This window comes from Salmo salar, unplaced genomic scaffold (genome assembly GCF_905237065.1).
Source record: "Salmo salar unplaced genomic scaffold, Ssal_v3.1, whole genome shotgun sequence".
Classification (NCBI taxonomy): Eukaryota; Metazoa; Chordata; class Actinopteri; order Salmoniformes; family Salmonidae; genus Salmo; species Salmo salar.
The window spans coordinates 1-13,328 of record NW_025547786.1 but is presented as its reverse complement, the minus strand read 5'-3'; the positions used below and the strand labels follow the sequence as shown (position 1 = coordinate 13,328).

Below are 13,328 nucleotides of genomic sequence, written 5' to 3'. Positions count from 1 at the left end.
GTATTCATAATGTAGATGGTAGACTATCAGGGACTGTATTCATAATGTAGATGGTAGATGGTAGACTCTCAGGGACTGTATTCATAATGTAGATGGTAGATGGTAGACTATCAGGGACTATATTCATAATGTAGATGGTAGATGGTAGACTATCAGGGACTGTATTCATAATGTAGATGGTAGACTATCAGGGACTGTATTCATAATGTAGATGGTAGACTCTCAGGGACTGTATTCATAATGTAGATGGTAGACTATCAGGGACTGTATTCATAATGTAGATGGTAGACTATCAGGGACTGTATTCATAATGTAGATGGTAGATGGTAGACTATCAGGGACTGTATTCATAATGTAGATGGTAGATGGTAGACTATCAGGGACTGTATTCATAATGTAGATGGTAGATGGTAGACTATCAGGGACTGTATTCATAATGTAGATGGTAGATGGTAGACTATCAGGGACTGTATTCATAATGTAGATGGTAGATGGTAGACTATCAGGGACTGTATTCATAATGTAGATGGTAGATGGTAGACTCTCAGGGACTGTATTCATAATGTAGATGGTAGATTATCAGGGACTGTATTCATAATGTAGATGGTAGATGGTAGACTCTCAGGGACTGTATTCATAATGTAGATGGTAGATGGTAGACTACCAGGGACTGTATTCATAATGTAGATGGTAGATGGTAGACTATCAGGGACTGTATTCATAATGTAGATGGTAGATGGTAGACTACCAGGGACTGTATTCATAACGTCCCTCCCATCATCTTCAACAACAGACAGACTAACCTCTTATCATCTCTGTCCCTCCCACTTCAACAACAGACAGACCTGTTTATATAGCGAATTGCTGACATGGCTTCTGACTGAGGAGAGCATATAGGGGGCGTCCCAATAATATCTCCTTTCTTCTGAAGTGTGCACTCGTTCACTGCTTCTCACAAAACCAAAATCCTTGAATCAAGAGTTCCTCCCTCTACCTGTCTCGCCATCCCCCAAATGAAAACCATGGGAAGTGTGTATGTATGGGTGTGTAAACACAAATGTTTTTATTCTTAGCATCATCATCGTCATCGTGACAAACACATCAAGGTTGTTAGTTAAGGCATGTGCATAGCAGTCAGAGATGTGTTTTAAATCAGAGCAGAAAACACCAGTCAGAGCTGTGTTTTAAACCAGAGCAGAAAACACCAGTCAGAGCTGTGTTTTAAACCAGAGCAGAAAACACCAGTCAGAGCTGTGTTTTAAACCAGAGCAGAAAACACCAGTCAGAGCTGTGTTATAAACCAGAGCAGAAAACCCCAGTCAGAGCTGTGTTTTAAACCAGAGCAGAAAACACAGAGGGACTACTATGTACACAGTCAATTGCAACCCTCTTCTCATAGAGGTAGAAAGAGAACTCATCAAACCAGGTTATATCCATCTAGAGCCCTCTTTCTACCTCTATGCTCTTTCTCTAATAATGGTCCATGGGGCCAGCCCTGTTCTAGAATCCCCCCATTCTAGAATCACCATCTGTTCTAGAATCAACATATATTCTAGAATCACCATCTGTTCTAGAATCAACATATATTCTAGAATCACCATCTGTTCTAGAATCAACATATAGTCTAGAAACAACATATATTCTAGAATCAACATATATTCTAGAAACAACATATATTCTAGAAACAACATATATTCTAGAAACAACATATATTCTAGAATCAACATATATTCTAGAAACAACATATATTCTAGAATCAACATATATTCTAGAATCAACATATATTCTAGAAACAACATATATTCTAGAATCTACATATATTCCAGAATCAACATATATTCTAGAATCAACATATATTCTAGAATCAACATATATTCTAGAATCAACATATATTCTAGAATCAACATATATTCTAGAAACAACATATATTCTAGAAACAACATATATTCTAGAAACAACATATATTCTAGAATCAACATATATTCTAGAAACAACATATATTCTAGAAACAACATATATTCTAGATTCCACCCCTGTTCTAGAATCCACCCCTGTTCTAGAATCCACCCCTGTTCTAGAATCCACCCCTGTTCTAGAATCCACCCCTGTTCTAGAATCCACCCCTGTTCTAGAATCCACCCCTGTTCTAGAATCCACCCCTGTTCAAGAAGCACCACTGTTGTCAACTGGGGTTTTGCAGGTACAGGGGGGTTAGTTTGAGGGGACTGAGGGGTGGTATATTTGGTTAGTTTGTGGGGACTGAGGGGGGGTTAGTTTGAGGGGACTGAGGGGGGTTATGGTCCGGGCGTGTCAGGCGCTGTGAGCGTCTCCGTCGGGGCTGAAGTAGTACCTAACGGGGGTCCAGGAAGGTCCTCATCACCGTCTGACTCAGGAGCGAAGGACACGGTCAGGTCGACGTAGCGACGGTCTACAGACGGCTTGATCAACTTCTGCATCCTAGGGGAGGAGGGGCGGGAAAGAGGGAGGAAAGGGAGGAATACAGGGAGGAAAGGGGGAGGGAGAGAGGGAGGAAAGGGGGAGAGGAAAGGAGGAGAGAGGGAGAGAGAGGGAGGAATACAGGGAGGAAAGGGGGGAGGGAGAGAGGGAGGAAAGGGGGGAGGGAGGGATAGAGGGAGGAAAGGGGGAGAGGAGAATGAGAGACTAAGATTCACAGTGATTCAGGAGGACACAGTGTGTGAGTGTGTGTTTACGTGTGTGTGTTTACGTGTGTGTGTTTACGTGTGTGTGTGTGTGTGTGTGTTGCTTACGTTAGTTTTAGTCTCTTGTTGTGTCCAGGCATCACAGGAACATAGAGCATCTTCACGCCATGGACCACCATGGTAGGTTCTATCCCATAATTCACCTGTAATACAGTCAACACTATGGTAGGATATATCCCATAATTCACCTGTAATACAACACAGTCAACACCATGGTAGGATATATCCCATAATTCACCTGTAATACAGTCAACACTATGGTAGGATATATCCCATAATTCACCTGTAATACAACACAGTCAACACTATGGTAGGATATATCCCATAATTCACCTGTAATACAACACAGTCAACACCATGGTAGGATATATCCCATAATTCACCTGTAATACAACACAGTCAACACTATGGTAGGATCTATCCCATAATTCACCTGTAATACAACACAGTCAACACTATGGTAGGATCTATCCCATAATTCACCTGTAATACAACACAGTCAACACCATGGTAGGATATATCCCATAATTCACCTGTAATACAACACAGTCAACACCATGGTAGGATCTATCCCATAATTCACCTGTAATACAACACAGTCAACACCATAGTAGGATATATCCCATAATTCACCTGTAATACAACACAGTCAACACCATGGTAGGATATATCCCATAATTCACCTGTAATACAACACAGTCAACACTATGGTAGGATATATCCCATAATTCACCTGTAATACAACACAGTCAACCCCATGGTAGGATATATCCCATAATTCACCTGTAATACAACACAGTCAACCCCATGGTAGGATATATCCCATAATTCACCTGTAATACAACACAGTCAACACTATGGTAGGATATATCCCATAATTCACCTGTAATACAACACAGTCAACACTATGGTAGGATATATCCCATAATTCACCTGTAATACAACACAGTCAACACTATGGTAGGATATATCCCATAATTCACCTGTAATACAACACAGTCAACACCATGGTAGGATATATCCCATAATTGACCTGTAATACAACACAGTCAACACCATGGTAGGATTTATCCCATAATTGACCTGTAATACAACACAGTCAACACCATGGTAGGATTTATCCCATAATTGACCTGTAATACAACACAGTCAACACTATGGTAGGATATATCCCATAATTCACCTGTAATACAACACAGTCAACACTATGGTAGGATATATCCCATAATTCACCTGTAATACAACACAGTCAACACCATGGTAGGATATATCCCATAATTCACCTGTAATACAACACAGTCAACACTATGGTAGGATATATCCCATAATTCACCTGTAATACAACACAGTCAACACCATGGTAGGATCTATCCCATAATTCACCTGTAATACAACACAGTCAACACTATGGTAGGATATATCCCATAATTCACCTGTAATACAACACAGTCAACACTATGGTAGGATATATCCCATAATTCACCTGTAATACAACACAGTCAACACCATGGTAGGATATATCCCATAATTCACCTGTAATACAACACAGTCAACACCATGGTAGGATATATCCCATAATTCACCTGTAATACAACACAGTCACCACCATGGTAGGATATATCCCATAATTCACCTGTAATACAACACAGTCAACACCATGGTAGGATATATCCCATAATTCACCTGTAATACAACACAGTCAACACCATGGTAGGATATATCCCATAATTCACCTGTAATACAACACAGTCAACACCATGGTAGGATCTATCCCATAATTCACCTGTAATACAACACAGTCAACACCATGGTACGATCTATCCCATAATTCACCTGTAATACAACACAGTCAACACCATGGTAGGATCTATCCCATAATTCACCTGTAATACAACACAGTCAACACCATGGTAGGATCTATCCCATAATTCACCTGTAATACAACACAGTCAACACCATGGTAGGATCTATCCCATAATTCACCTGTAATACAACACAGTCAACACCATGGTAGGATATATCCCATAATTCACCTGTAATACAACACAGTCAACACCATGGTAGGATATATCCCATAATTCACCTGTAATACAACACAGTCAACACCATGGTAGGATATATCCCATAATTCACCTGTAATACAACACAGTCAAAACAACAGTATCATCACCAATATGATAAACAATAGATATGTGACTATCAATCCCTCAACAGAGAGAGAATTCATATAGTCTCACCAGCACTGCCTTGATGAAGTCAGAGAGAGAGAAGTGTTGGTCACCCCACACAGTCCAGCGGTCCCAGATAGAGAAAGAGATGTCTTCCCTGAGGAGGAGAGACACAGACAGGACTCAGTGAGAGACAGAGACGGAGACAGACAGAGAGAGAGACAGAGATGTCTTCCCTGAGGAGGAGAGACACAGACAGGACTCAGTGAGAGACAGAGACGGAGACAGACAGAGAGAGAGACAGAGATGTCTTTCCTGAGGAGGAGAGACACAGACAGGACTCAGTGAGAGACAGAGACGGAGACAGACAGAGAGCGAGACAGAGATGTCTTTCCTGAGGAGGAGACACACAGACAGGACTCAGTGATAGACAGAGACGGAGAGACGGAGACAGAGAGAGACAGAGACAGAGAGAGACAGAGACAGAGAGAGACAGAGACAGGGAGACAGAGACAGGGAGACAGAGACAGGGAGACACAGACAGGGAGACACAGACAGGGAGACACAGACAGGGAGACACAGACAGGGAGACACAGACAGGGAGACACAGACAGGACTCAGTGATAGACAGAGACAGAGACAGACCGAGAGAGAGAGAGAGAGACAGACAGGACTCAGTGATAGACAGAGACAGACCGAGAGAGAGAAAGAGACACAGACAGAGAGACAGACAGAGAGACACAGACAGGGAGAGAGAGAGAGACAGAGAGACAGACAGAGAGAGGGAGACAGAGAGACAGACAGAGAGAGGGAGACAGAGAGACAGACAGAGAGAGGGAGACAGAGAGACAGACAGAGAGAGGGAGACAGAGAGACAGACAGAGAGACAGAGAGACAGACAGAGAGACAGGGAGACAGAGAGACAGAGAGACAGAGGGAGAGAGGGAGACAGAGAGAGACAGAGAAGTGTTGAGACCACACAGCCCAGAGGTCCCAAATAGAGAAAGAGATGTATTTTCTGTCTGTACGTGTGTATGTGTGTGTACAGGTGTGTGTCTGTGTTTCTGTGTACATGTCTGTGTGTGTGTGTCTGTGTGTACAGGTGTGTCTGTGCACAGGTGTATGTGTGTGTACAGGTGTGTGTGTGTGTGTGTGTGTGTGTGTGTGTGTGTACAGGTGTGTGTGTGTGTGTGTGTGTGTGTGTGTGTGTGTGTGTATACAGGTGTGTGTGTGTGTGTGTGTGTGTGTGTGTTACAGGTGTGTGTGTGTGTGTGTGTGTGTGTGTGTGTGTGTGTGTGTGTGTGTGTGTATACAGGTGTGTGTGTGTGTGTGTGTGTGTGTGTGTGTGTGTACAGGTGTGTGTGTGTGTGTGTGTGTGTGTGTGTGTGTGTGTGACAGGTGTGTGTGTGTGTGTGTGTGTGTGTGTGTGTGTGTACAGGTGTGTGTGTGTGTGTGTGTGTGTGTGTGTGTGTGTGTACAGGTGTATGTGTGTGTTTCTGTGTACATGTCTGTGTGTGTGTGTCTGTGTGTACAGGTGTGTCTGTGCACAGGTGTATGTGTGTGTACAGGTGTGTGTGTGTGTGTGTGTGTGTGTGTGTGTGTGTGTGTGTGTACAGGTGTATGTGTGTGTGTGTGTGTGTGTGTGTGTGTGTATACAGGTGTGTGTGTGTGTGTGTGTGTGTGTACAGGTGTGTGTGTGTGTGTGTGTGTGTGTGTACAGGTGTGTGTGTGTGTGTGTACAGGTGTGTGTGTGTGTGTGTGTGTGTGTGTGTGTGTGTGTGTGTTGTACAGGTGTGTGTGTGTGTGACAGGTGTGTGTGTGTGTGTGTGTGTGTTTACAGGTGTGTGTGTGTGTGTGTGTGTGTGTGTGTGTGTGTGTGTGTGTGTACAGGTGTGTGTGTGTGTGTGTGTGTGTGTGTGTGTGTGTGTGTGTGTACGTGTGTGTGTGTGTGTGTGTGTGTACAGGTGTGTGTGTGTGTGTGTGTACGTGTGTGTGTGTGTGTGTGTGTGTGTGTGTGTGTGTGTGTACGTGTGTGTGTGTGTGTGTGTGTGTGTTACAGGTGTGTGTGTACAGGTGTGTGTGTGTGTGTGTGTGTGTGTGTGTGTGTGTGTGTGTGTGTGTGTGTGTGTGTGTGTGTACAGGTGTGTGTACAGGTGTGTCTCCTACCTGATCTGTGTCCTCTTGACAGGTGCAGCCTCGGTGAGGACCATGACAGGAATGGCCAGGTTGAAGAAACAGTTGTTGAACGACTCAAACCCGTATCCTCCCACCACCTTCACCAGCTCCAACGACACCTGGGGACCACAGCACACCCACTCACTGACCACTCCCCAGAGACCCCCAGACTTCCAGACGACCCCAGAGACCCCCCAGACTTCCAGACTTCCAGACGACCCCCCAGACTTCCAGACGACCCCCAGACTTCCAGACGACCCCCAGAGACCCCCCAGACTTCCAGACTTCCAGATGACCCCCCAGACTTCCAGACTTCCAGACGACCCCCCCAGACTTCCAGACGACCCCCAGTGACCCCCCAGACTTCCAGACGACCCCCAGAGACCCCCCAGACTTCCAGACGACCCCCAGAGACCCCCCCAAACTTCCAGACGACCCCCAGAGACCCCCCCCAGACTTCCAGACGACCCCCAGAGACCCCCCCAGACTTCCAGACGACCCCCAGAGACCCCCCCAGACTTCCAGACGACCCCAGAGACCCCCCCAGACTTCCAGACGACGCCCAGAGACCCCCCCAGACTTCCAGACGACCCCAGAGACCCCCCAAACTTCCAGACGACCCCCAGAGACCCCCCCCAGACTTCCAGACGACCCCCCAGAGACCCCCCCAGACGACCCCCAGAGACCCCCCCAGACTTCCAGACAACCCCCCAGACGACCCCCAGACAAACCCCCCAAACGACCCCCCAGACGACCCCCCCAGACGACCCCCCCAGACTTCCAGACAACCCCCACAGAGACCCCCCAGACGACCCCCCCAGGCGACCCCCTAGACGACCCTCCCAGAGACCCCCTAGGCGACCCCCCCAGACGACCCCCTAGGCGACCCCCCTAGGCGACCCCCCAGGCGACCCCCAGGCGACCCCCCTAGGCGGTGAATCTCTAAGAGCCATTACAGCTGGGAGTCTTTCTGGGTGAATCTCTAAGAGTCATTACAGTTGGGAGTCTTTCTGGGTGAATCTCTAAGAGTCATTACAGCTGAGAGTCTTTCTGGGTGAGTCTCTAAGAGTCATTACAGCTGGGAGTCTTTCTGGGTGAGTCTAAGAGCCATTACAGCTGAGAGTCTTTCTGGGTGAGTCTCTAAGACTCATTACAGCTGGGAGTCTTTCTGGGTGAGTCTCTAAGAGTCATTACAGCTGGGAGTCTTTCTGGGTTGAGTCTCAAAGAGCTTTTCCACACCTGGATTGTACAATATTTTCACATTATTCTTCTCATAATTGTTCAAGCTCTGTCAAGTTGGTTATTGATCATGGCTAGACAAACATTTTAAAGTCTTGTCATAGGTTTCCAAGACGATTTAAATCAAATCTGTAACTCGGCCACTCAGGGAACATTCACTGTCTTCTTGGTGAGTAACTCCAGTGTATATTTGTCCTTGGTGTTTTTAAGGTTATTGTCCTGCTGGAAGGTGAATTCATCTCCCAGTGTCTGGTGGAAAGCAGACTGGACCAGGTTTTCATCCAGGATTTTTACCTGCTTAGCTCTATTCTGTTTCTTTTCATCCGGGGAAAAAAAACTCCCTCGTCTTTGCCGATGACAAGCATACCCAACACATGATGCAGCCACTACTTAGACCACCCAGGAGTCCCCTCTGATGTCATGGAGTGTGTTCTAGGTAGCAGCTTAGACCACCCTAGACCACAACTAGACCACCCTAGACCACAACTAGACTACCCTAGACCACAACTAGACCACAACTAGACCACACTAGACCACCCCTAGACCACCCTAGACCACAACTAGACCACCATAGACCACCCTAGACCACAACTAGACTACCCTAGACCACAACTAGACCACCATAGACCATCATAGACCACCATAGACCACCCTAGACCACAACTAGACCACCCTAGACCACAACTAGACTACCCTAGACCACCCTAGACCACCCCAGACCACCCTAGACCACCCTAGACCACAACTAGACCACCCTAGACCACCCCTAGACCACCACTAGGACCACCACTAGGACCACCACTAGACCACCCTAGACCACCACTAGACCACCCCTAGACCACCACTAGACCACAACTAGACCACCATAGACCACCCTAGACCACCCTAGACCACAACTGGGACCACAACTAGACAACCATAGACCACCCCTAGACCACCACTAGACCACCCTAGACCACCACTAGACCACCCTAGACCACCCTAGACCACAACTAGACCACCCCCAGACCACCACTAGACCACCACTAGGACCACAACTAGACAACCATAGACCACCCCTAGACCACCACTAGACCACCCTAGACCACCCTAGACCACCACTAGACCACCCCTAGACCACCACTAGACCACCCTAGACCACCACTAGACCACCCTAGACCACCACTAGACCACCCTAGACCACCCCTAGACCACCACTAGACCACCACTAGACCACAACTAGACCACCCTAGACCACCCCTAGACCTCCCTAGACCACCCTAGACCACCACTAGACCACAACTAGACCACCCCTAGACCACCACTAGACCACCCTAGACCACCACTAGACCACCCTAGACCACCCTAGACCACCACTAGACCACCACTAGACCACCCCTAGACCACAACTAGACCACCCTAGACCACAACTAGGACCACAACTAGACAACCATAGACCACCCCTAGACCACCACTAGACCACCCTAGACCACTCTAGACCACAACTAGACCACCCCAGACCACCCTAGACCACAACTAGACCACCCCAGACCACCACTAGAACCACAACTAGACAACCATAGACCACCACTAGACCACCCTAGACCACCCTAGACCACCCCTAGACCACAACTAGACCACCCCTAGACCACCCCTAGACCACCACTAGACCACCCTAGACCACCACTAGACCACCCTAGACCACCACTAGACCACCACTAGACCACCCTAGACCACCACTAGACCACCACTAGACCACCCTAGACCACAACTAGACCACCCTAGACCACCCTAGACCACCACTAGACCACCCTAGACCACCACTAGACCACCCCTAGACCACCACTAGACCACCCCTAGACCACCCTAGACCACAACTAGACCACCCTAGACCACCCCTAGACTACCCCTAGACCACCCCTAGACCACCCTAGACCACCCTAGACCACCCTAGACCACCCCTAGACCACCCTAGACCACCCCTAGACCACCCTAGACCACAACTAGACCACACTAGACCTCCCTAGACCACCACTAGACCACCACTAGACCACCCTAGACCACAACTAGACCTCCCTAGACCACCACTAGACCACCCCTAGACCACCCTAGACCACAACTAGACCACCCTAGACCACAACTAGACCACCCCAGACCACCCTAGACCACAACTAGACCACCCCAGACCACCACTAGACCACCACTAGGACCACAACTAGACAACCATAGACCACCCCTAGACCACCACTAGACCACCCTAGACCACCCTAGACCACAACTAGACCACCCCTAGACCACCACTAGACCACCCTAGACCACCACTAGACCACCCTAGACCACCACTAGACCACCCTAGACCACCCCTAGACCACCACTAGACCACCACTAGACCACAACTAGACCACCCTAGACCACCCCTAGACCACCCTAGACCACCCTAGACCACCACTAGACCACCACTAGACCACCCCTAGACCACAACTAGACCACCCTAGACCACCCTAGACCACCCTAGACCACAACTAGGACCACAACTAGACAACCATAGACCACCCCTAGACCACCACTAGACCACCCTAGACCACCCTAGACCACAACTAGACCACCCCAGACCACCCTAGACCACAACTAGACCACCCCAGACCACCACTAGAACCACAACTAGACAACCATAGACCACCACTAGACCACCCTAGACCACCCTAGACCACCCCTAGACCACAACTAGACCACCCCTAGACCACCCTAGACCACCACTAGACCACCCTAGACCACCACTAGACCACCACTAGACCACCCTAGACCACCACTAGACCACCACTAGACCACCCTAGACCACAACTAGACCACCCTAGACCACCCTAGACCACCACTAGACCACCCTAGACCACCCTAGACCACCACTAGACCACCCCTAGACCACAACTAGACCACCCTAGACCACCCCTAGACTACCCCTAGACCACCCCTAGACCACCCCTAGACCACCCCTAGACCACCCCTAGACCACCCCTAGACCACCCCTAGACCACCCTAGACCACCCCTAGACCACCCTAGACCACAACTAGACCACACTAGACCTCCCTAGACCACCACTAGACCACCACTAGACCACCCTAGACCACAACTAGACCTCCCTAGACCACCACTAGACCTCCCTAGACCACCACTAGACCACCACTAGACCACCACTAGACCACCCATGTCATGGAGTGTGAGCTCGTGCGCTGTCTCACCAGCCCGGCGACGGCAGCAGTAGCCGTGGCGATGGCGGGGATGATCTTCCCGGCGATGCGTTTGGTCTTGAGGCGGTCGGCCACCTCGATGGAGTACATCCTGGCCCTGAGGGAGGAGGCCGCCGCCACGAAGTCCATGTGACCGTTGAGGTCATCGTCCTTCTCGAATATCCGGGGAGACATCCGTAACCGCTCTGTAGTACACACACACACACACGGGTTAGGAGTGTGTCGATAGTGCCCTCCAGCTGACTGAATGATGGTGTGTGTGTGTGTGTGTGTGTGTGTGTGTGTGTGTGTGTGTGTGTGTGTGTGTGTGTGTGTGTGTGAGAGAGAGAGAGAGAGAATGATGGTGTGTGTGAGAGAGAGACAGAGAGAGTGTGTGTGTGTGTGTGAGAATGATGGTGTGTGAGAGTGAGAGAAACAGAGAGAGAGCGAGAGAGAGAGAGACAGAGAGAGTGTGTGTGTGTGTGTGTGTGAGAATGATGGTGTGTGAGAGTGAGAGAAACAGAGAGAGAGAGAGACAGAGAGAGTGTGTGTGTGTGAGAATGATGGTGTGTGAGAGTGAGAGAAACAGAGAGAGAGCGAGAGAGAGAGAGACAGAGAGAGTGTGTGTGTGTGTGTGTGTGTGAGAATGATGGTGTGTGTGTGAGAGTGAGAGAAACAGAGAGAGAGAGAGACAGAGAGAGTGTGTGTGTGTGTGTGTGTGAGAATGATGGTGTGTGTGTGTGAGAGTGAGAGAAACAGAGAGAGAGAGAGACAGAGAGAGTGTGTGTGTGTACCTGGTGTAACGTGGTCTGCAGCGATAGCCTCCTCTAACTGGGCGATGGCCTCTCTCTCCTCCTCGCTGCTCACGGACAGCTTCATCTGATCAGGCTTCTTCACATTCTCATCCGTCTCAATACGCTAGCCAGATCAATACATTAATCAATACATTAATATACTGTATTAATCAAACTTCACATTCTCATCTGTCTCAATACACTAGCCAGATCAATACATTAATATACTGTATTAATCAAACTTCACATTCTCATCTGTCTCAATACACTAGCCAGATCAATACATTAATATACTGTATTAATCAAACTTCACATTCTCATCTGTCTCAATACACTAGCCAGATCAATACATGAATCAATACATTAACCAATAAACAAATGTGGCAATTCATACATCCATTAAAACAACCGCTCAATCCATTAAACAACCGCTCAATCCATTAAACAACCGCTCAATCCATTAAACAACCGCTCAATCCATTAAACAACCGCTCAATCCATTAAACAACCGCTCAATCCATTAAACAACCGCTCAATCCATTAAACAACCGCTCAAGCCATTAAACAACCGCTCAATCCATTAAACAACCGCTCAATCCATTAAACAACCGCTCAATCCATTAAACAACCGGCTCAATCCATTAAACAACCGCTCAATCCATTAAACAACCGCTCAATCCATTAAACAACCGCTCAATCCATTAAACAACCGCTCAATCCATTAAACAACCGCTCAATCCATTAAACAACCGCTCAATCCATTAAACAACCGCTCAATCCATTAAACAACCGCTCAATCCATTAAACAACCGCTCAATCCATTAAACAACCACTCAAGCCATTAAACAACCGCTCAAGCCATTAAACAACCGCTCAATCCATTAAACAACCACTCAATCCATTAAACAACCGCTCAATCCATTAAACAACCACTCAATCCATTAAACAACCACTCAATCCATTAAACAACCGCTCAAACCATTAAACAACCGCTCAATCCATTAAACAACCGCCAATCCATTAAACAA

The 13,328-nt window shown here is 47.7% G+C and overlaps 1 protein-coding gene across 2 annotated transcripts; it reads right to left on the bottom strand.

The window, feature by feature from the left end:
• Positions 1 to 1,038: 1,038 nt before the first annotated feature.
• On the bottom strand, positions 1,039 to 12,447 carry LOC123732439 (ubiquitin-like modifier-activating enzyme 6). 2 transcript variants are annotated; one of them, XM_045711573.1, is made up of 6 exons: positions 12,301 to 12,447; positions 11,519 to 11,712; positions 7,055 to 7,182; positions 4,958 to 5,045; positions 2,769 to 2,863; positions 1,039 to 2,457 (listed from the first exon to the last, which is right to left on the bottom strand). In XM_045711573.1, exons 1-6 carry the CDS (start codon positions 12,383 to 12,385, stop codon positions 2,295 to 2,297), a joined length of 753 nt encoding a protein of 250 aa, XP_045567529.1. In that variant the 5' UTR covers positions 12,386 to 12,447; the 3' UTR covers positions 1,039 to 2,294. The 2 variants fall into 2 exon arrangements, with proteins under 2 accessions (XP_045567529.1, XP_045567530.1); XM_045711574.1 differs by lacking the exons at positions 1,039 to 2,457; positions 2,769 to 2,863 and adding exons at positions 2,940 to 2,958; positions 4,804 to 4,853.
• Positions 12,448 to 13,328: the final 881 nt, after the last annotated feature.